This window comes from Catharus ustulatus, chromosome 3 (genome assembly GCF_009819885.2).
Source record: "Catharus ustulatus isolate bCatUst1 chromosome 3, bCatUst1.pri.v2, whole genome shotgun sequence".
NCBI classification, from domain to species: Eukaryota; Metazoa; Chordata; class Aves; order Passeriformes; family Turdidae; genus Catharus; species Catharus ustulatus.
Genome location: NC_046223.1, coordinates 119,360,942 through 119,381,186, shown reverse-complemented (window position 1 = coordinate 119,381,186; position 20,245 = coordinate 119,360,942). Strand labels below are relative to the sequence as shown.

Below are 20,245 nucleotides of genomic sequence, written 5' to 3'. Positions count from 1 at the left end.
CAGTAATTTCACAACTATAAGGCGCACCCTTTTGACTAAAATTTTTTCCCGAACCCGGAAGTGCGTCTTACAGTCTGGTGCGCCTTATCTGATGTGCAAAGTTCAGAAATTTGCGAACCCGGAAGTGAGAGGTGCGAGCTGAGCCGGGACCCACGGGAGCTGCGGCTGCGTGGGGGGAGTCGGGAACTGCGGGAGCCGCGGCTGCTGGGAGGGGGAAACCAGGAACCGGAGCAGCTGCCGGCTGGGGAGAAGCGGGGAGAAGTGGCACGGCCGCGGGGAAGCGCCAAGAAGTGCCACGGGAAAGCGCTGAGAAGTGGCAAAAAAGCGCCGTGGGAAAGCGCTGCGAGAAAGAGTGGAAAAGCGGCGAGAAAGCGCTGCAGGAAAACGCCGCGAGAAAGTGTCAAAAACCGGTGAGAAAGTGCTGCAGGAAAGCGACGCGAGAAAGCACCGAGAAGCGGCGAGAAAGCGCCGCGGGAAAGCGCTGTGAGAAAGCGCTGAGAAGCGGCAAGAAAGCGTTGCGGGGAAGCACCGATAACAGCGCCGCTGGCCCCGTAAGCAGTGCCGGCCGCAGCCGCCGCCTTGGCCCTGTAAACAGCGCCACTGGCCCCATAAGCAGCGCTGGCTGTGTCTGCCGCTGTGGCTCTGTAAACAGCGCCACCGACCCTGTAAGCAGCGCTGGCTGCGTCCGCCGCCTCGGCCCCGTAAACAGTGCCACTGGCCCCATAAGCAGCGCCACCGGCCCTGTAAGCAGCGCCACCGGCCCTGTAAGCAGCGCCACTGGCCCTGTAAATAGCGCCGCCTGTGTCCGCCGCTGCTTTGGCCCCGTAAACAGTGCCACCAGCCCTGTAAGCAGCGCCACCGGCCCCGTAAGCAGCGCCACTGGCCCCGTAAGTAGCACCGGCTGTGTCCGCCGCTGCTTTGGCCCTGTAAGCAGCGCCACTGGCCCCGTAAGCAGCGCCGGCCACGTCCGCCCCCCCGGCCCCGTAAACAGCGACACCAGCTCCATAAGCGGCACTGCAGCGGCCCTGAAAGCAGCGCCAGCCGCCGCCGCTGCTGCAGCCCTGTAAACAGTGCTGCCGACCCCGTAAGCAGTGCCAGCCGCCACCACTCCAGCCCCGTAGACAGCGTGAACGGCCCCCGCCACGGCCACGGCCCCGAGCTGCTCCAAACCACCACCACCCCGAGCCCCGCCTCGGCAGCCGGCACCAGGGACGGGTGGGAGTGCCGGGCCCTGCGCACGGGGAGTGCGCTTGGGACTGCGTTTAAAGGCTACACCAATCTGTTAAAATGTTTCCAATTTAAGCACCTGTCAGTAAACTCCACGATCGCAGGATTCCGTTACTAATTCGTTACTTTGTTGTGTGCGGCACGGATCTTTGCAGCAAAAAAAAGGTGCGCCTTATAGTCCGGTGCGCCTTATCTGATCTACAAAGTTGCAAAATGTGCCGGTTCCTGGGGGGTGCGCCTTATAGTCCGGTGTGCCTTATGGTCGTGAAATTACTGTAAATATTTATCAGGGGTAGTTCCACTACCTCATATCACTGGGAATGCCATAATTGTCCCCCCTACTTTTTGCTAGACCTCTTCTGGTGATGAAGACAGAGGCACAGTAATTAGTCCAGCTCCCTCCAAATCCCCACTTTCCATCACCTTTTGGTTTACCTCCATCCCGAAGATAACCAAATTGGGAGTAGGGATGACATCTGACTGAAACATTGATGGGGCTGGACCAGACGCTGGCATTACTGCAGATGTATCCTCCCAAGGGGTGGCAGCAAGGGGGAGACTTGTGTTCCCTTCCTAAGTGTCTTGGGTGTCCATCAGTGATGTGGTTTCTCAGGGCTGTTCCAGTCTTGGTTGCTGATGCAATGAGGCTGTAGGCGCTGTGGAAAGAGCAGGATCGGAGCCGATGCTCAGAGTAGGAGCAGTGTCCAGATTCCGATGCACTTCTGGGTGTGTCGCAGGGAGCTTGTAGTGAGATGCCATCTCTTGGCAGTCATCAGCAGGCATTTCCATGGCGACTTGTGGTGGAGGCACACCCCTTGGGGATGGATGGGGGCCAGGGCCGTGCCCAATGGAGGCTGCCTCGGGGCCGAGACCCTTCCCCATGGAGGCTGGATCAGGGCCAGAGCTGTGCCACATGGAGGCTGGAACAGAGCTGGAGCCCTGCCCCACAGAGTCTGGAACAGAGCCAGAACCCCACTCCACCAAGGCTGGATTGGAAGTGGAGCCACACCCCACAAAGGCTGGGTTGGAAGCAGAGCCATGTCCCATGAAGGAGGCAGGGTTTCTTCTTCCCCACTGGTGGTTCTGTGGTTGCCGCCATCTTGGGGCTTTTCCACAGGTCCTACTGCATTACCGGGTGCATCCACAGCAGCTTGGGATGGCACGGGGTGCTCTGAGCTGGCACAACAGTCTGGCTGCACTGGCACAGGCTCTTTTTTGCCAGCAGTCAAGAGTTTGCTGCTCATAGAGTCTCTCCAGTGGTGCCGGGCTGTTTACCCACCACCAGGAGTAACTCCATTGTTCCCCTGCTTGCCAGATTGTCCCCTTCAGCACTGCAGCCTATGGAGTCTCTGTGCATGGAGAAGGTGCACTGGCCACCACACCGCTGCTCGTTGGGGATCGGCTGTGTTTCACACCGCCACCTCCTGCCTGTGTCCAGCAACCACCCTCCATTCTACTTCACAATTCGGATTTTACCTGTTTTATCAATTTTAAGATGAGCCTCCAAGGTTTTAAAACCTTGATCACATTTTGATTGCCTTTTAAAGCAGCATCTACTATTTCTTCCCCAATTCTAATCCAATTATTCATATCAAATGCAGTCTCGTTGGTTCTACACCCTGTGTTTTTGTCCATGATATGAAATCGAAAAGTGTTTCTTCTTCATACTCTGTGTCCCATTCATTTAAAAGCTCAGTCCATACGCAGGCAACTGGGTGTTCTTCTGCAAAGATGTATCCTCCCATATATTTGTTTGATTTTTCTTCTAGTTTTCAGCTTTTCTGCTGCAGATTAGGCTCTCCTCGCCTCAATTTCTGCTGTCTTTCCAGATGTCTGCACAGCTCTGGGCTGCCTTGACTCTACCTGATGTTTTGCTGACTTTCCAGCTGTCTTTCCCCATCTCTTCTGGATGAGAATGGATTCCTGTCTCTTGGCCGTTTTCCCCACAACTCTTGGTTGCTGCTTCCCCGTCCCTTCAGACATGAATGTTTCCCAGCTCTTGGCTATGTTTTGTCTCTCCTGCTTTTTGTGCACGTTATGGTTAAGTCTGATCATGTCACGGTCACCAGATGTAATGTTGGTTGGTGCTGGGTCTGAGAAAAAAACAAGGCACTCTTTGATCTGTGTGACAAAAACATTTCATTCTTGTGAACTCACCTTAAATAGAGAATTTGGAGTTCCCAGGCAAAAACATATGATTCGTTGAGAGTTTGGATTCCTCAGCTCTCTGACCAATGGCTTCTGCAGCTTATGATGGAACTCATTGGGTGAAATCCCTGTTTGGGTTAGAATCTATCCTATTATTGTTCACCTAGGGGCCAGTTTATCAAATCAGGCTACTTGAACCAAATCTCTTATTTATGGTTGAATTATTTGCCCAGCTACAAGCCAGCTTTGCTGTAAAAATTAGTGCTTCTCTGTGGGCACTGACATGGTCGCTGGGGCTTTTTCCCTGTTCCTGCAGCAATGGGAAGCCGTGCAGGGACTGCCAAGGGTGCCTGGGGGCAGGTTCAGGCTGTGGCTGGGCTGGAGTTCATGTTGTCCAGGGCAGCCTCTGGCTCCTGAGACTGAAGCAGCGCTGGCAGTGCTGCAGTGGGAGAGAATTTGGGAGGGGACAGGGCTGGGACAAGTGGCTCAAGTGGACAAGGTGCAGCAGTGACCCTGAGGCAGCAGTTCCCTTCCTGAGCAGCTGTCCCACACTGGGGCTCTGCTGGCCAGGGAGCAGCTGGACATGTGCCCAGCGAGGGCACTTGGTGCCCAAAGTCCCTGCTGTGCTCTGCCAGCACGCCCAGCTTTCCTCTGCTGCTGCACTGCCCTTCTCTCGAGCCAGTGGCTTTTCCTGTTCTGCTGTCCCCAGGGGAGGAGAAGGGTTGGCCTCCAGTGCTGCCTGCAATGAATCTGCCGTGCTCATGGGTTGCCTTCTCCTCACTGGCTGCTCTTCTCCTTTAGGATTTTGGGCCTTTCCTTCCTGCTGCTCTTCCTCCTGAGCTCTCCAGTGGTTCCCATCTTCTTCTGCACAGCCTGCCGTGTGCCCCAGGCCTGCCCCTGCTGCTGTGCTGTGTCCCCTGAGCTGGGGCCCTGGGCTGCCGGTGTCTGCTGGAAGCCAAGGCTGGGAGAACGGGAGCATCTGCTGTGAGGTGGGTGAGGGCAATCAGAGCACACAGCCCTTGCTCAGATTGCCCAAATCTGCAGGGATTCCTGAGGGAAAGCTGCCCCTGAAGGCTCTGGAAGGGTTCAGGAGCCCTCAGATCTCCAGCTGAGTCCAAGCCCCTGGGACTGATATCTGTGCTGGTAAGAGTGTTGTGGCCTTGGTGGGATGGAGGCTGAATGCTCAGAAGGATTTTTTTGTAAGGAGAAAATGCCCCCATATCCAAATGAAGTGAGAATGAAACAATTCTCAGTGTTGTGAGACAATGTGAAAAACGCAAAGTTTTCAAGGCAGGTACCCAATTGAAGGTTTTCCTCCTGTCACCAGAGATTTTAAGCTCAGTGGCATAGAGCCCCAGTGTGGAACAGCTGCTCAGGAAGGGAACTGCTGCCTCAGGGTCACTGCTGCACCTTGTCCATGGTGACTGTGGTTGAGATGCCACCAATGCGCAGTTGGCTGACAAGACCCTCTGTGCTAACAAGGGGCAGATGATGAAGTCTGAGTCAGCTCCCAAAGTCTCCAGTCTCTCCTGAAGGGCCACCAGGATGCCCCAGGCACAGTTGTGGGCAGGGACAAGGTGGAGTTTCCCCCCTGAGTGTGCCAGGAAGCAGCTCCTGGGAAGAGGCATGAGTGGGGTGAGGGAGGGGCTGTGCTGGCAGCTGGAGCAGGAGCACAGGTCAGAGCCCGTGTGGCCGTGCTGGGCAGGAGGGAGCGTGTCTGGGGAGTGTGGGGTGCCATGGGGGAGTGGAGTGTGTGAGCACTGCCTCCGGGTGCTGGGAGCAGCAGGCTGGGCCAGGCAGAGAGCAGGGCAGCCGTGGGGCTGGGCAGAGGGTGCAGGATGCAGGCAGGGCTGTTGGGTGGGCAGAGGGGCTGTGCCAGTGCTCCAGGGAGCCAGGAATGCCCCTGGGTGTGTGAAATTGTGGATTCAGGAGTTCAGCTGGGAGGATGTGAGTGATGGGGAAGGCAGCACCTTGTCCAGGACAGGTTGTGTGGCTGAGTCTGCATTTGTGTGTGGTTGTGGCTGAGATTGTTACTGTGTTGTCTCTGGAACACACACTCAGCTTCAAAGTTGATCCTACAAAGACGAAAGCAGCAGGCACATCCAGGCTACTGGGAAGGACACCCTGGCTCTTGTGCCATCCCAGGCTGGGCTCCAGTAGCCGGGTGGGAGCAACCCCAGGGCTGCAGGTGCTGCAGAGCCTCTGCCAGGAGGCCAGGGCCTCTGACAACACCTCAGGGAAAGTCTCTTTGCTTCCTCCACAGCCATGGCTTCACAAAAGGACACACAAGAGGGAGATGCAAAGGCACAGCTCCTGGCAGAGGCACTTCAGAAGGAAGGACTGGATGCTGGATACTGGCTGCACAAAGTGTCACAGATCCTGGGAATCGAGTGCAGAGAAGCCCTGCAACATCTGGAACATAAAGACTACCTCAAGCTGGAGTGTGAGGTACGGCACCCCTGGGAGAAAAAGGCGCTCCAGAAACTCCTGAACATAACCAATGAAAAAACATGTGAGGAGTTTCAAAAGCATAATTCAGAGAAGACAGAGCAAAGGCAAGAAATGGCCAAACAAGCCCTTAATGATCTGACAGAAATGCTCAACAGCCGCAGCCACAGTCAGGATGCACTCAGAGAGAAAGCAGAGACTCTGTGGCGAGCCATGGAGATTCCCAAAGAGTTCTGGCCATCACGAAAGGAACCCCTGGTGGAAATGCTGGAGAGCATCCATAAGCAGCTGGAGCAGCAGCAGGAGATGTCAGCAGGCAGGAGGGAGAACATCCCTGACACCGAGGTGCTGAGGCGGGCGTCGGGGGGACTGGCCCTGCAGGGCATCTACAGAACCAGCAGAGCTGGAGATGTGCTGGCAACGCAAGAGCAGCTCCTCAGGGTTCCTGAGGGATTCCAGCTCGCTGGTCCAAAGCAAGGATCGCAACTTGAGAGGAGGGAGTTCTCCTCCTCTGCAGAAGAATCCACTTTCACAAAGTCCATGGAGCAGCTGGGGTTCAGCATGAGCTTTTCTGCTAAATTCTGTGCATTCTGGGGGATTAATCTGAAACAGAGTATAAATCCCGGCATCTCCTCGCAGTCACAGGACACCCACCAGTCCCACTCTGAGCAGAGCTACTTCTGCACCACCAAGTTCCAGTACATCCCCCTGGCCTCCTGCTACTTCCAAAGGCATCAGCTTCGCCTCTCGGATGCGGCTCTTCGGGAGCTGCAAGACATGGAACAAATTGTGGGCTTCACTCAGAAAGAAGACAACCCCACCTTTGTGAAGATGTGTGAGAGCTTCTTCAGCAGGTTTGGGTCCCACATAAACCAGGGTCCCCTCCACTTTGGGGGGATATTCTGGTGGAAGGCGTCCACAGAAGGATTCCAAGACAAGCAGCGGGAAGAGGTGAAGCGACAAACGTCTGCAGCACTGAATAGCATTGTCAGGAAAAGCTATGGTGACTTTCTGGAAAGTGCTGAAGACACTCTGGATATTTCTGCATCCACCTCAAAGGCTTCTGTCCGGAGAAAAGCTGGAGAAAGATCCCATTCAGCCATTCAGCTCTACATGGTCAACACAGGGGGCCCAGCAGACACAACTTCTCTTCTTCAGTGGAAAACGGGGCTTGTGTCTGATAACACAACGTGGTGCGTTATCAACCGCGGCTCTGAGCTGATCCCAGTGTGGGACGTCATCCTGTGCAATCACTGCGGGGATTTTGAGTCTGTTGCTCAGATGAGCAGAGCCCTCAGGGATGCGTACAGTGCGCTGACAAATGAGAGCGTTGGCACCATTTTTGGAGAGGAACTGGGCAGTGCAGCACAAGAGGCCAGAGATTTCATGGAGACTGTGAAGGCCTGGGAGGTGACGGCAGATGAGCAGAAGCTGCTCATGCTGATGGAGCTCAAAGATGATCTGAATGCAAAAACCAGTAACAACAGTGTGTGGATCAACGTGTGCCTGTCCCACAAAGCCCTGCAGGACTTCCTGGTGAACACCGTGCGGAGCTGCCAGGAGTCACCTCCAGAAAACACCACCTTAATCAAGGTAATGCTGAGAAGCCTCCTGGATCCTCATATCCACTCTGTTGAGGACTTCCCTGAAGCTTCCTTCATTATGCAATGGATCTTCCAGACTGATTACCCACTTCTCAAACTTCCCAAAATCTCTGAGCTACAAGGCCTCATCCAAACACTGCAGGAAATGAAGGAGCACATCTATGCTGTCACCTACGCACCAGGAAGCTCTGCTTCTGCTGTTCATGAAGCAAAGAAAAAAGCCACCCTGAGCAGCAGCCTCGCCATTTATTCCATTCTCCAGTCTCTCCAGGAACGGGCTGAGAAGGACATGGAACTGTTGGTGCTCTTGATTGTGACCAGCACAGGGTACCAGGTGGAAAGCAGCACTTTCCAGCACCTCCTTGGACACCCAGAAATTCAGTACATGGCCAAGGAAATGGAAGCGGCACACAAGGAGTACGTGAACCTGAAGGAGCAGGATGCTGAAAGAGCTGAGGCCTCCCTTCTGCTGATGGGTCTGACTGTGACACCAGAAAATCAAACGCTGACCCCTGAGCAGAAGAGGGAGCGTTTGGTTTTCATGGAAGATCACATGAAAGGCTTGTGGTCCACACAGATAAAGAATCTCCTCCAAAAGCACAGAGCAGGCACAGACTGGGAAAGGCTGGAACAGGACTTGCATTCCTTGATCAGTGGGTGCTTGGATGACAAAGGGGATGAACAGAAGATGCAGAACATACGCACGGACCTGGAAGAAACTTTTGCAAAACCTGAGCCACTGAGTGAGTCCCAATGCAAGTCAGACAGCAGCCAATCCAAAGGAAATGAAGCCACTGCAAACCAGGAGTTCCTCCAGTTGCTGAAGCGCCTTGGACTCGAAAGTCACTATCCAAGAAAAATGGGGATGGGAGATTTCCGCACCATCTACAAGACATCTCTGCAGGACAGCCAGCCCAGCAAGGACAAGGAACTGCCATTATACTTCTTGCAAAAGCTGTTAACGGTGGATTACCAGGTGAAGTACCTGACTTGCTGGGATGAGAACAACCCAGGCCTTGCTGTCATTCCAGAAATCCGAGGGCAAAAGGACCACTACTCAAACTCCATTGAAAACTTCCATGATAATCTGATGAGAGCAGCCCTTGAATGTACAAGCAGGGACGGCCCAGTGCACCCCATGGACCTGCAGATGGCCATTTTCCACTGTGCTGATGACTTCCTGAGACAGACCCTTGCAACCAAGCTGGCGTTCTGCCAACTGGCGCTGCCTCTGCTGCTGCCCAACCCGGGCACTTCACACATTGAGTTCCCGCTCTACGCCCTCAGCCAAATCCAAAGGAGCTGGATAGAGGTGGAGAAGTCAGGACAGCAGGCCCAAACAAAGAGTTACAACAACAAACTCATCTTCCAGGCACAGACTCCCATCGTCTCCTTCATCCGCATTGGCAGCTCGGCCTCCTCTTCCAAGTCTCAGCTCCTGAACGCTCTGCTGAGCAAACGCAAACACGACACTTTCTTCCACCGCCACTGCAGAGGCAGCACCAGAGAGCGCTTGCTGATGGAAGGGGTGGTGGAGATCGCCTGGTACTGCCCCCGTGGAAGCCCTGATGACACCTTTGAGAGCTGCGTGGCTTTCTGTAACCTGCATGGAGACGCCAGGGATCACGGAGCACAGCTGCAGTTCCTGCAGGACATATCTGCTGTCAACGTGGCTCTTGTGTCTGATTTGGAGCACATGGACAGCAGGGGGGAAAAGCTTCTGGAGGATCTGCGGCTGTTACAAAGGCCTTTGATTTGTCTTCTCATGGAAAAAGGGAACACTGCAGCAGGACAATCCAGCAAAATCTTAACAATAAGTATTGGGAACAGAAACGAAGCAGAACTGTTGGACCAGCTTATCAAAATGATCAGGGGTCTCCTGGAAGGGTCGAATCCATGTTTCAGCCTGGAGGCCTGCGCGGACAAAGCTCGCCAGCATGGATTTGTGGTGGATGCAGATAAACCTGCATGTGTGACAGCCAAAGCAAAGGCAAAGGAGCTGGTGGAACTTCTGAAGAAAGAGAAACTGTCTGAGATTAAATCCCAGCTGCTGCCACTTCAAGGAAAACTGTGGTACCAGTGGTGCAAAAAGGACAAAGAACTCACTCGCCTGCAGGAGAAGGGGAACAAGAGCATTGAGCAACATCGCAGTCAAATTGAATATGAGAAGAAAGCAATAAGAAGAAAGCAACTTGAGCAAGCCTTCCCTCTCAACAAACTGATGAAATCATTCCTTGGCTTTCTCCATACGCAGCCCACAGATACCAAGAAATACTTCCTGCAGTGGATGAAGGTGTTAACGGACGAGCTGTCCTGTTGTCATCTTGAAGAACTGAGGAGAGACTATCACAAGATATGGACTGAAATCCCCTCAGAAAAGGAAAGTAATAAAAACTCCAAGGTGAATGATGCATTGCTGAGTCGCTTGGATGCCATCTCTGATGAAATCAACGATTCATCCATTGGCCTGGAGCACCTTCTGAGGGAAGTAGGGCAGATTTACGAAGCTCTGGAATTGATGAACTACAAGCAAGACAATTTTGCCAAACTGCCAGGAATTGCAGCAGAGCTGATGGTTTTGGGGTACCCTGTGGAGTTGATGGATGGAGACACTTCTTATGTGCCCCTGCGCTGGGTGGGAGCAATCTTTGACAGCTTAATTGAGAGGCTGGGGGACAAACGAGTGTTTGTGCTCTCTGTGCTCGGCATCCAGAGCTCAGGAAAGTCCACCCTGCTGAATGCCATGTTTGGTCTGCAGTTCAACGTCAGCGCGGGGAGATGCACCCGCGGAGCCTTCATGCAGCTCATCCCAGTGGGCCAGGAGCTGCAGCAAGACTTGGGCTTTAATTTTGTGCTGGTGGTTGACACAGAGGGACTTCGTGCCATCAAGATGGCCAATAAACAGTCCCTGAACCATGACAATGAGCTGGCCACCTTTGTCATTGGTGTGAGCAACTTGACTGTGATCAATATCTTTGGAGAAAATCCATCAGAAATGCAAGATGTTCTCCAGATCGCTGTGCAGGCTTTCCAGAGGATGAAGAAAGTCAATCTTTCCCCAAGTTGCATCTTTGTGCACCAAAACGTGGGAGAGGCAACTGTGAAGGAGCAGAACATGGGAGGACAAAGGCGTTTGCAGGAAAAGTTGGATGAAATGACCGTGTTAGCTGCCCAGCAGGAATTCTGTGACATCTCCTCCTTCAGCGAGGTCATTGGCTTTGATGTGAACACCCACATTAACTACTTTGCTCACCTGTGGGAAGGAAACCCCCCAATGGCACCACCCAACCCCACCTACAGCCAGAATGTCCAGCAACTCAAGAGCAAAATCCTCCAGGCTGCCAAGCAGCAGTCACAGTGCAGCATTTTGACGTTCTTCAGTCTGAAAGATCGTATTGGTGATCTCTGGAATGCTTTGCTGAATGAAAACTTTGTCTTCAGCTTCAAGAATTCCCTGGAGATTGCTGCATACAGGAAACTGGAAAGTGCCTTTAGTCAGTGGAGCTGGAGGCTGAGGAGTCACTTCTTAGATGTACAGATGAGACTGAACAGCAAAATTCAGAATGGGTACATGCAGAATGTCACCAGAGAATACCTTGAAGGGCTGGTGCAAGAGACAGGTGATGCCATTGAGAAAGAAGTGGAAAAATATTTCAGGGAAGACAAAAACTGTGAGACACTGGTCCAGTGGAAATCAAGCACAGAGCTGAAGCTGAAAGAACTAAAAGACACTCTTCTTCATGAAACAAAACAGAAATGTGAGTATCTGATTGAGCTACAGAATTTGCAGAGGAAACTGGATGCAAGGAAGTGTGAATATGAAGATGAGCTCCTGAGAAGGAGTAGGGAGCTGGCTGTGACTCTGAAAGGGAAGAGCCTCAGTGAGACACAACTGAAGAACTACTTCACTCTTGTCTGGAACAGTTGGATTGCTGAAGTCTCCCATGCTGCTTGTCCTCCAGAACGGGTGGATATCGATGCAGAAATTGAAGATGTCCTTCTAGAGCAATTTAAGGAGCCAGGTTTCCATGCACGGATCAGGTCATTTCCCAAAGACAGAGCATTTTCTTTTGACATGGAGAAACACATCACAAAGAAAATGTGTTTAGGCTGTTTCTCAGAACTCAAGAGCATTTCCAATGCTTATGTGAACAACTTTGAGCACATCACAGACAACATCATAGCGCGTGTGAAGGCAAACATTGATAAGAAGGAGGAGGAGAAACAGGACTACAGTAGAAATTTTATTCATGAAATACTCAATGAAGTACAGAAAGGTGTGAACTTCATCCCCAGCTATGCAAAGTGGACTTTTAACAGAGAGTACAGCATGGATTTGTCTCTGTATCTGTGCAAAATGGCAGCAGAAAGGTTTAAAGTCATGCATGAAGAATTCCGAAAGGCAAATGACCTAGTCATGTACCTGAGCAGCAAGAGAGAAGATTTCTTCCAATGTTTCCAGATCTCCTACCAAGGAGCCACTTCAGTCACAACTTTTGTTGTTTTCCTTTGTGACAAGATTGAACCAGCTCTTCGCAGGGCAGTCTTTGAGAGGACGGGTAAAAACATTGCTGAGGACATTAAGAGCAAATTCCCAGACTTCAGGGGCAACAGAGCCAATCTGGAAGTTTACATCCTGAGATACCTGGCAGAACAAGAAAATTTTGAGTATTTCAAGCAGTACCTTACATCTCCAAAAGAGTTTTTTCAGAGTTACATTGAGACACGAGTTAAGAGTCATTATTTAGATGGGAATAGGAGGCTGAGGATGTTTTTAGATTTCTCGCTTAATTCTCTCTATGGAAACATCCTGTCAGCTGTTTCCTCATCAACCCAAATTGTCAAAGACAGAAAAGACAGAGAAGACAAAATCTCCCTTTGGCTGGATGAATTTTGCAGGCAACTGGCAGAGGTGATCAACTTGCCCAGAAGTGAGCTGAAGGGCATCGAGCACCAGGAGGTCACAGACATTGAGTTCCTGAGCAGTGCCATGGCAAAAGCTGTCTATGACCTGAGGGACAGGCTCAAGAAAGAATTGGCTGATGCTGACATGAGCTCATTTTCAAAGCAGCCTCACACCATCCTGGTAGAGCATTTTTCGGGTTGCTGGGAGCAGTGTCCCTTTTGTGGGGTGGTCTGCAAATACACCACGCAGGATCATGAGGGAGACCATCAGTCAGTCTTCCATCGACCACAAGCTTTAAAGGGAGACAGATGGTGGCTATGTTTACCTTGCATTACTTATGATACACGCCAACTGAACATTTATACTTGTTCCAGCCATGTTGCAAGAAACTCTGAATTGAGAGGTGGTGGTCACCAATGGATCTCTTACAAAACATACCATGATTTTGGACCACCTGTGTCTACTTGGAACATTCTTCCTGATTCACCCACCCAGGCGTACTGGAAATGGTTTTTGTCTCGTTTCAGGACACAGCTGGAAGATTTGTACAATGGGAAATTTCAGGGCAAAGGAGAAATCCCTGAGGCGTGGCGGAGAATTACCAAGCAGGAAGCACTGTCTGAGCTGGACAGCCTTTAGGCCACATCCATGGGAAGGAAGAACCACAGTGGCTTTGCAGTTTAGGAGAACTTTGTACCAGGCTCTCCACAAAATGCAGTTACAGTGATGATGCTTTCAAGCCCACTGAAGACAATGGTATCCAACTGTTCCCAAATTTGGTGAAATAAGCCACATTACTGCGCCTATCACTGCATTTCCCTCACTTCAAGAGAAAACCAGAATCCTCCTGCCTTCTTGCCATAAACATTTTCCTCTGCTTTGTCCTAGAGCCAAATCAAAACCCCATCCTTGGGGCGATCAGCCTCATGACCAAGCCTGAGCCCAACGGCAAAGGCAGCACTCAAAGCACCCCTTGGTTCAGCTGCTGTGAGACAAGAAGGGACAGTGCCCCAGAGGCAGTTTTCCTGCAGCAAGGAGGTGTCCTGCTCAGAGAAAGGGCTGTGGCACCTGAGGCCAGCTCCATGCTGGCTGCAAGCTGGGCTGCTTGGCTTTTGGCTGTCATCCTTCCCTCCCTCACTGCAGCCTCCTGGATCAACTGAGGCTGTTCTCCCAGCAGGAGCTGTTGTGCCTCAGGGCTCAGGAAAGCAGGGACACAACCACCCCAGGGCTCAGGCAGTGCTTTCACTCCCTGTCTCCGAGCTGCTGTGTCTCTGCCCAGGGCAGCTGCTCCTGCTCAGGTGCCTGGGGCTGCTGCCCTTCCCTCCAGCCCTGAGCCCCGGCAGGAGCTGCTCCTGCCCTTGGCCTGGCTGGAGCAAAAGCCTTTGGAATGGCCCATGTGGAGAATCCTGTGTGCCAGCACCTTCCTCAGCAGCCCTGGGGGCAGTGCTGCTGCTGTCCAGGCAGGCTGGTGGCACCGGAGCCGTGCTCTGGACAAGGTGGCACCAGCTGGCTCTGCCCCAGGGAGCTGTGAGGGGCTTTTGCTGTGCAGCTGCTGCAACCCCGCTGGCAGTGCCAGGGCCAAGCCCTCCTGGACAGCTGGCTGAAGGGCTGCTGCAGCCTCATCCCCTGCAGCCTCTGCTCATAAAGGAGTTGATTTGGACTCTGCTGCTCTGGGTCTCCTTTGTGTTCAGGGGAGCCACAGCTGGGGCTGACTCGAGCTGTGTGTGCTGCAGACAGGCAGGGGACAGGGGGTGGCACTGGGGGAGGGGGGTGGCAGCAGAGGCTCTGCTCCATTCAGGGTCTCTGCTCCAGGAGCAGCTTCACTGCAAACTCTACATGCCTTCTGTCACACACCTCTCTCTCATGCAAATCGGACTCTTTCTCTCAGACACCTTCACACACTACTGATCCCTACGCTTAGAGCAGCTCCACACAGCACTGACTCCTTCTTCCCACTCTCCATCACTGGCTCACCCCAAGCTGTCCCTTTCCCGGCCGCCTAACCCTGACAGTGCCCCACACATCATCTTCTCACCAGACCTGCCCCTTGCCGGCCGCATGTCCCTCACCTCCTCACAGCACAGCCAGCACACTCCTTCTCTTACTCCAGCAACTCTCGCTCTCATGCTCCAACTCCAGCTGCAAGTGCCTGCAGCTGCTGGGCAGCGAACCCACTCTTTTCCAGCCCCCAAACTGATGGGGCACACACAGGTGTTTGCACTCTTGGCAATCAGGACAGCTGCGAGCCATGGGGAAAGATTCCCTCCTGCACTGTCCTTTGAGGCCAGCTCTGCACAGAAGGGGCCGGGGGCGATGGATTGCGCGGGCGGAGGAGCGGCAGGGGGTGGCGATATTGAAAAGAGAGCCCAGCCAAACTGGGAACCGGGGCACACCAAATGCCGGCGCCGGACACATCGGCTACGCCGCCTTGTGCAGCAACAGCCGGAGCTGCAACTGGGGACAGGGGGCAGCTTTGGAGATCAGCGCCAGATCCAGGGCGCTTTGGCCAGAACCGCTCTGGCACAGGGACACAGGAGGTCGGGACAAGTCCGGGCATCCAGAGCCGCCCTGGGCCAAAGGGCTGCGCCCGCCTGCCGATCTTCCCTGAGCCGGGAAAGCGGGCTTGGAACACGGGGGGAAGGAGGGAAAGGGCTTTGGAACTGGGGATCCGATCCCTAAACCCATCCCCAAACACTCCCCGATTTCTCTACTAACCTAACAACAATGTGATATAAAGGAATAAACTTAAAGACAGAAAAAAAGCCTGGATTTTGGACAGAATAAATTTTGCTTACCTCTTTGTGCCAAAAAGAATTTAAAGTGACAGACACGCCGGTAGAATCAGGATAACGCTTAAAAATCCAAGGAATAAAAACCTTACTTCACAATAAAAGTCCCTCTCAGGAGGAGTTAGCCTCGGATTCCCATCCCGGCGATCTCTCTCCCTTACCCAGCACAAAAAGAGGAAAGAAAAGCAGAAGACCCGAATAGAATTCAGTGCCCAGAAAACCCCAAATTATCCAACTCACCATCTCTCTCCGGGCAGCGCTGGGGCCCACAGGCTCTCAGGAAATCTGCTGGCAGCTGCTCAGCCCCATCGGCCGCTCCTCAGAGATCCTCTGCTCATCTCCCAGGGCAGCCCAGGCTCCCGGGCTCTCCTCACATCGCCTCTGCTCAAACGCACAGGGCTCTCCTCGCACAAGCAGCGGCCCAAAGGCGGCTGAGTCCTGCAGCCCCTGCAGCAGCCGCTCTCTCCAGGGACTCCCTGGCTACAAGTCCCAGCGCTTCGGGGGCCACTTGCCGCACTCCGGGGCTCCGCTGCTCTTCTTGCCGGGCTGCCGCCACCTTCCTGCACAGGCGTCCAGCAGGGGATGTCCCCAGGGCCACAGGCACGGCCCTCAGCGGCGAGTGACTCCAGCTCTGCTCATTGCCAGCTCTCCTGGGCACTCACTCTTCGGCCACACGGGGATAAAGGACACGAGCCTCCCACAGCGTTCCACAGAGAGCAAAGCCTTTATGATAGGAGGCCACTCTGGGAAGGGTGCCAGGGTGACACCTGCCCGAACTTGGAAAAAACAGGGATTTCTATGGGAAAGGCAGGGGGAGGGGCAGAGCAGCAGGGCAAATAGTCTGAGGGCTCAGGAACCAAAGGCAGGGCTGGAGAGCAGCGGATTGCAGGCTATTAGCACAGACAAACAGAGCACGGTGGGGGCACTTTCTTCTGCACAGCAACTGCTGGGGACTCGCTGGGAGGTAAATCTGTGGAGAGGATTGTAACTGCTTCTGGCCCCCAGGCCTTGGCCCTGCAGGGAATGCAGGGAGTTCCTGTGCTGAGGGATTATTGCCCTGCACACCTTGGGACTGCTGAGCCATGCTGGGAACATCTGTAAAACAAACTCACCCTTTCTGCTTGTGTAGAAGTTAAGAAAAATAAACCACACTTTCTTACGCAACCCGGAAGTCCCGTCTCTCTGCTTCGTGGGAACAATAAACCCACACTTCAAAGATGTGACATGGGAGGAACAAACAAACCCACGGGTAAAAAACCGCATTGAAATTAAACTCAAATTGTCTGTGTTATCTTATATGAAAAGGGTCCTTGCAAGTAAAATGACAGAGTACAAGTTGCATCATTTTAATCAACAAGTATCGTGATTATCACAGAACAAGCTGGCTTGTAGCTAGGCAATTAATTCAGCCATAGATAAGAAATGCAATTTGATTAGTCTGCTTCAATAACAACGCCTCTTGGTGAACAATGATAAGATATATTCAAACCCAAACAGAGATTTCACCCAACTACATTCCATCCTAAGCTGCAGACACCTCACTGGGCAGAGAGCTGAGCAGCCTGAACTCCCAACCAAGCATCTGTCACGAGCTGGGAAATTTCAACCCTCTATTTAAGAAGGGTTCAGAAGAATAAAGAGGATTTTGTCACACGGATCACAGAGGGTCCTGTCTTTGTCTCCAACCATGACCCCAGTTAATGCCACAGGAGCCCAGGTGTGCCCAGGTGGGCAAGAGGCCAGTGGCCCCTGGGCTGTGCCAGCTCTGGGGTGGCAGCAGGGCCAGGGCAGGGCCTGTCCCCTGTGCTGGCACTGCTGGGGCACCTCCAGGGCTGGGGGCAGCTCTGGGCCCCTCCTGCCAGGAGAGCCCTGGAGGGGCTGGAGCGTGTCCAGGGAAGGGAACGGAGCTGGGCAAGGGGCTGGAGCCCCAGGAGAGGCTGAGGGAGCTGGGAAAGGGGCTCAGCCTGGACAAAAGGAGCCTCAGGGGGGACCTTGTGGCTCTGCACAACTCCCTGCCAGGAGGGGACAGCCAGGGGGGGTCGGGCTCTGCTGCCAGGGAACAGGGACAGGACAAGGGGAAATGGGCTCAGGCTGGGCCAGGGCAGGCTCAGCTTGGACAGCAGCAGGAATTTCTGCATGGAAAGGGTGCTCAGGTCTTGGCAGGGGCTGGCAGGGAGGTTTGCAGTGCCCATCCCTGCAGGTGTCCAAGGAGGGGCTGGATGTGGCTCTCACTCCTCTGAGTTGGGGAAAAGGTGAGGATGTCCCCTGCCAAGAAAGCTGCAGCCAGGCACTGTTCCTGCTTTGCTTTCTCTGCTGGAGAGGTGTCCAAGGAAGGCCAGGTTGGACGGTGCTTGGAGCAGCCTGGGACAGTGGAAGGTGTCCCTGTCCTGGAATGGGGCAGCCACTGCTGCTCTGGGAATACCTGTCTCACAAATCTCACAGGGAACAATTCTGTCCCAATATCTTATCTACCGCAGAAAGAGAGCAGTGGGAAGCCATTCCCCCTTGTCCTGTCTCCCCAGGAAAATAATTCAATCATCAGACCCAAAAAGAATACTTCCCCTTTCACATTCTGCTGCAGTAAAGCGCCTGATTTCCTGTAATTACCGAGCTGCCTCTGGAACAGGAAAAGCCGCTCCCAGCGGAGAGCCAGGGCTGCATAAAGAGGGGCTGTGCTGGACTTGTCCCGTGCCAGGAGCTGCGGGACACGGCGGGAGAAGGTCGGGCCCTGGGGATGAGCTGTGGGCTGGGAGCCGGGAGCAGCAGGGAGCGGGATCTTGTTGCTCTCCTGCCTCCTGTTGCGTGTGTTTGCCACGGCTGCGGAGATGGCAGGGCAGGAGCAGAGGGCTCTGAGGGCAGCGGGCGGGCGCTGTCTGCTCCGAGCCAGGGCTGCAGGAAGCCGCCTTTGCTGGCAGCCGCTTTGGGGGAGCTCGGGGGAGCCGTGTGCGCTGCGGGGGCTGAGCTGGGAGGGGGCCGGGCTCAGAGCTGGGGCCGGATGGCTGCGCTCCCCGCAGGGCAGAGCCATGGCACTGATGCCGGGGGGGCTCCTGGCCCCCGAGCCGCTCCTTCGGGAGCAGGGCAGCTCCGTGCCCATCAGGGGCACGCACGGCACATGGTGCTCTGGCCCCAGCCCAGAGTCACTTCTTCCTTCTCCTCGCCATGCACGGAGGGTGGCATTCTCCTCTCTCCCGGTGGGAGCGGCACCACCCGGAGCGCTCTGCTCCCTGGGGACAGCCCCACAAAGGTGTCCGTGTTCCCAGAGCCCCTTTCCCGGGGACAGGGCTGGGGAAAACACTCTCGGGGGGCTGTTCCCATCAAACGGGCTGCAGGCATTGCCACGGCAGCTCCTGCTGCCAGCCTTGCTGCTTCCCTCCTTTGCTTCCAAGGCTGAACTGGATGCCGAGTTGTACCCTGAATGTGCTTAGTGCCTCTCTGCGGGCACTGACACGGTCGCTGGGGCTTTTTCCCTGTTCCTGCAGCAATGGGAAGCCGTGCAGGGACTGCCAAGGGTGCCTGGGGGCAGGTTCAGACTGTGGCTGGGCTGGAGTTCATGTTGTCCAGGGCAGCCTCTGGCTCCTGAGACTGAAGCAGCGCTGGCAGTGCTGCAGTGGGAGAGAATTTGGGAGGGGACAGGGCTGGGACAAGTGGCTCAAGTGGACAAGGTGCAGCAGTGACCCTGAGGCAGCAGTTCCCTTCCTGAGCAGCTGTCCCACACTGGGGCTCTGCTGGCCAGGGAGCAGCTGGACATGTGCCCAGCGAGGGCACTTGGTGCCCAAAGTCCCTGCTGTGCTCTGCCAGCACGCCCAGCTTTCCTCTGCTGCTGCACTGCCCTTCTCTGGAGCCAGTGGCTTTTCCTGTTCTGCTGTCCCCAGGGGAGGAGAAGGGTTGGCCTCCAGTGCTGCCTGCAATGAATCTGCCGTGCTCATGGGTTGCCTTCTCCTGACTGGCTGCTCTTCTCCTTTAGGATTTTGGGCCTTTCCTTCCTGCTGCTCTCCCTCCTGAGCTCTCCAGTGGTTCCCATCTTCTTCTGCACAGCCTGCCGTGTGCCCCAGGCCTGCCCCTGCTGCTGTGCTGTGTCCCCTGAGCTGGGGCCCTGGGCTGCCGGTGTCTGCTGGAAGCCAAGGCTGGGAGAACAGGAGCATCTGCTGTGAGGTGGGTGAGGGGTATCAGAGCACACAGCCCTTGCTCAGACTGCCCAAATCTGCAGGGATTCCTGAGGGAAAGCTGCCCCTGAAGGCTCTGGAAGGGTTCAGGAGCCCTCAGATCTCCAGCTGAGTTCAAGCCCCTGGGATCAATAGCTGTGCTGGTAAGAGTGTTGTGGCCTTGGTGTGATGGAGGCTGAATGCTCAGAAGGATTTTTTGCAAAGAATAAATCTGTCCAGTAACCAAGGGAAATGAGACTGAGACAATTTTCAGGGTTTTGTGACAGGTCAGAAAACACTAAAGGTTTCAAGGCAGGTGACGAGTTGAAGGTTTGCTGGCTCTTTTCCTCCAGTCACCCGAGATTGTAAGACCGGTGGCTCCACAGTGGCTTTTGCTCTGATGGCCACCAGTGGTCACTTGGCTTACGAGACCCTCTGTGCTAATGAGCAGCAGATGACAAATGGCACCTCTCTGAGTTGGCTTCCAAAGTCTCCAGTCTCTCCTGAAGGGCCACCAGGATGCCCCAGGCACAGCTGTGGGCAGGGACAAGGTGGATTTTCCCCCCTGAGTGTGCCAGGAAGCAGCTCCTGGGAAGAGGCGTGAGTGGGGTGAGGGAGGGGCTGCGCTGGCAGCTGGAGCAGGAGCACAGGTCAGAGCCCGTGTGGCCGTGCTGGGCAGGAGGGAGTGTGTCTGGGGAGTGTGGGGTGCCATGGGGGAATGGAGTGTGTGAGCACTGCCTCCGGGTGCTGGGAGCAGCAGGCTGGGCCAGGCAGAGAGCAGGGCAGCCGTGGGGCTGGGCAGAGGGTGCAGGATGCAGGCAGGGCTGTTGGGTGGGCAGAGGGGCTGTGCCAGTGCTCCAGGGAGCCAGGAATGCCCTGGGTGTGTGAAATTGTGGATTGAGGAGTTCAGCTGGGAGAATGTGGGTGATGGGGAAGGAAGCACCTTGTCCAGGACAGGTTCTGTGGCTGAGTGAGTGTGTG

General features: G+C 54.5%; 2 protein-coding genes across 5 annotated transcripts in view; both read left to right on the top strand.

Annotated features, from left to right (window-relative positions):
- The window catches only part of LOC116994219 (interferon-induced very large GTPase 1-like), a 122,918-nt gene extending 109,867 nt beyond the window's left edge, over positions 1-13,051 (top strand). For all 4 annotated transcript variants that reach the window (XM_033055751.1, XM_033055752.1, XM_033055753.1 and 1 more), the window contains 2 exons: positions 4,177-4,364; positions 5,639-13,051. In XM_033055751.1, the coding sequence (XP_032911642.1) occupies positions 5,641-12,972 (7,332 nt within the window). In that variant the 5' untranslated portion in view covers positions 4,177-4,364; positions 5,639-5,640 and the 3' untranslated portion in view covers positions 12,973-13,051. The remainder of the gene's footprint in view (positions 1-4,176; positions 4,365-5,638) is intronic.
- Positions 13,052-17,610: 4,559 nt separating this feature from the next.
- Positions 17,611-20,245, top strand: part of LOC116994221 (interferon-induced very large GTPase 1-like) — a 43,816-nt gene continuing 41,181 nt past the window's right edge. Inside the window, exons 1-2 of the mRNA XM_033055756.1 lie at positions 17,611-17,842; positions 19,087-19,274. The gene's annotated coding sequence lies outside the window, so the exon portion shown is untranslated. The remainder of the gene's footprint in view (positions 17,843-19,086; positions 19,275-20,245) is intronic.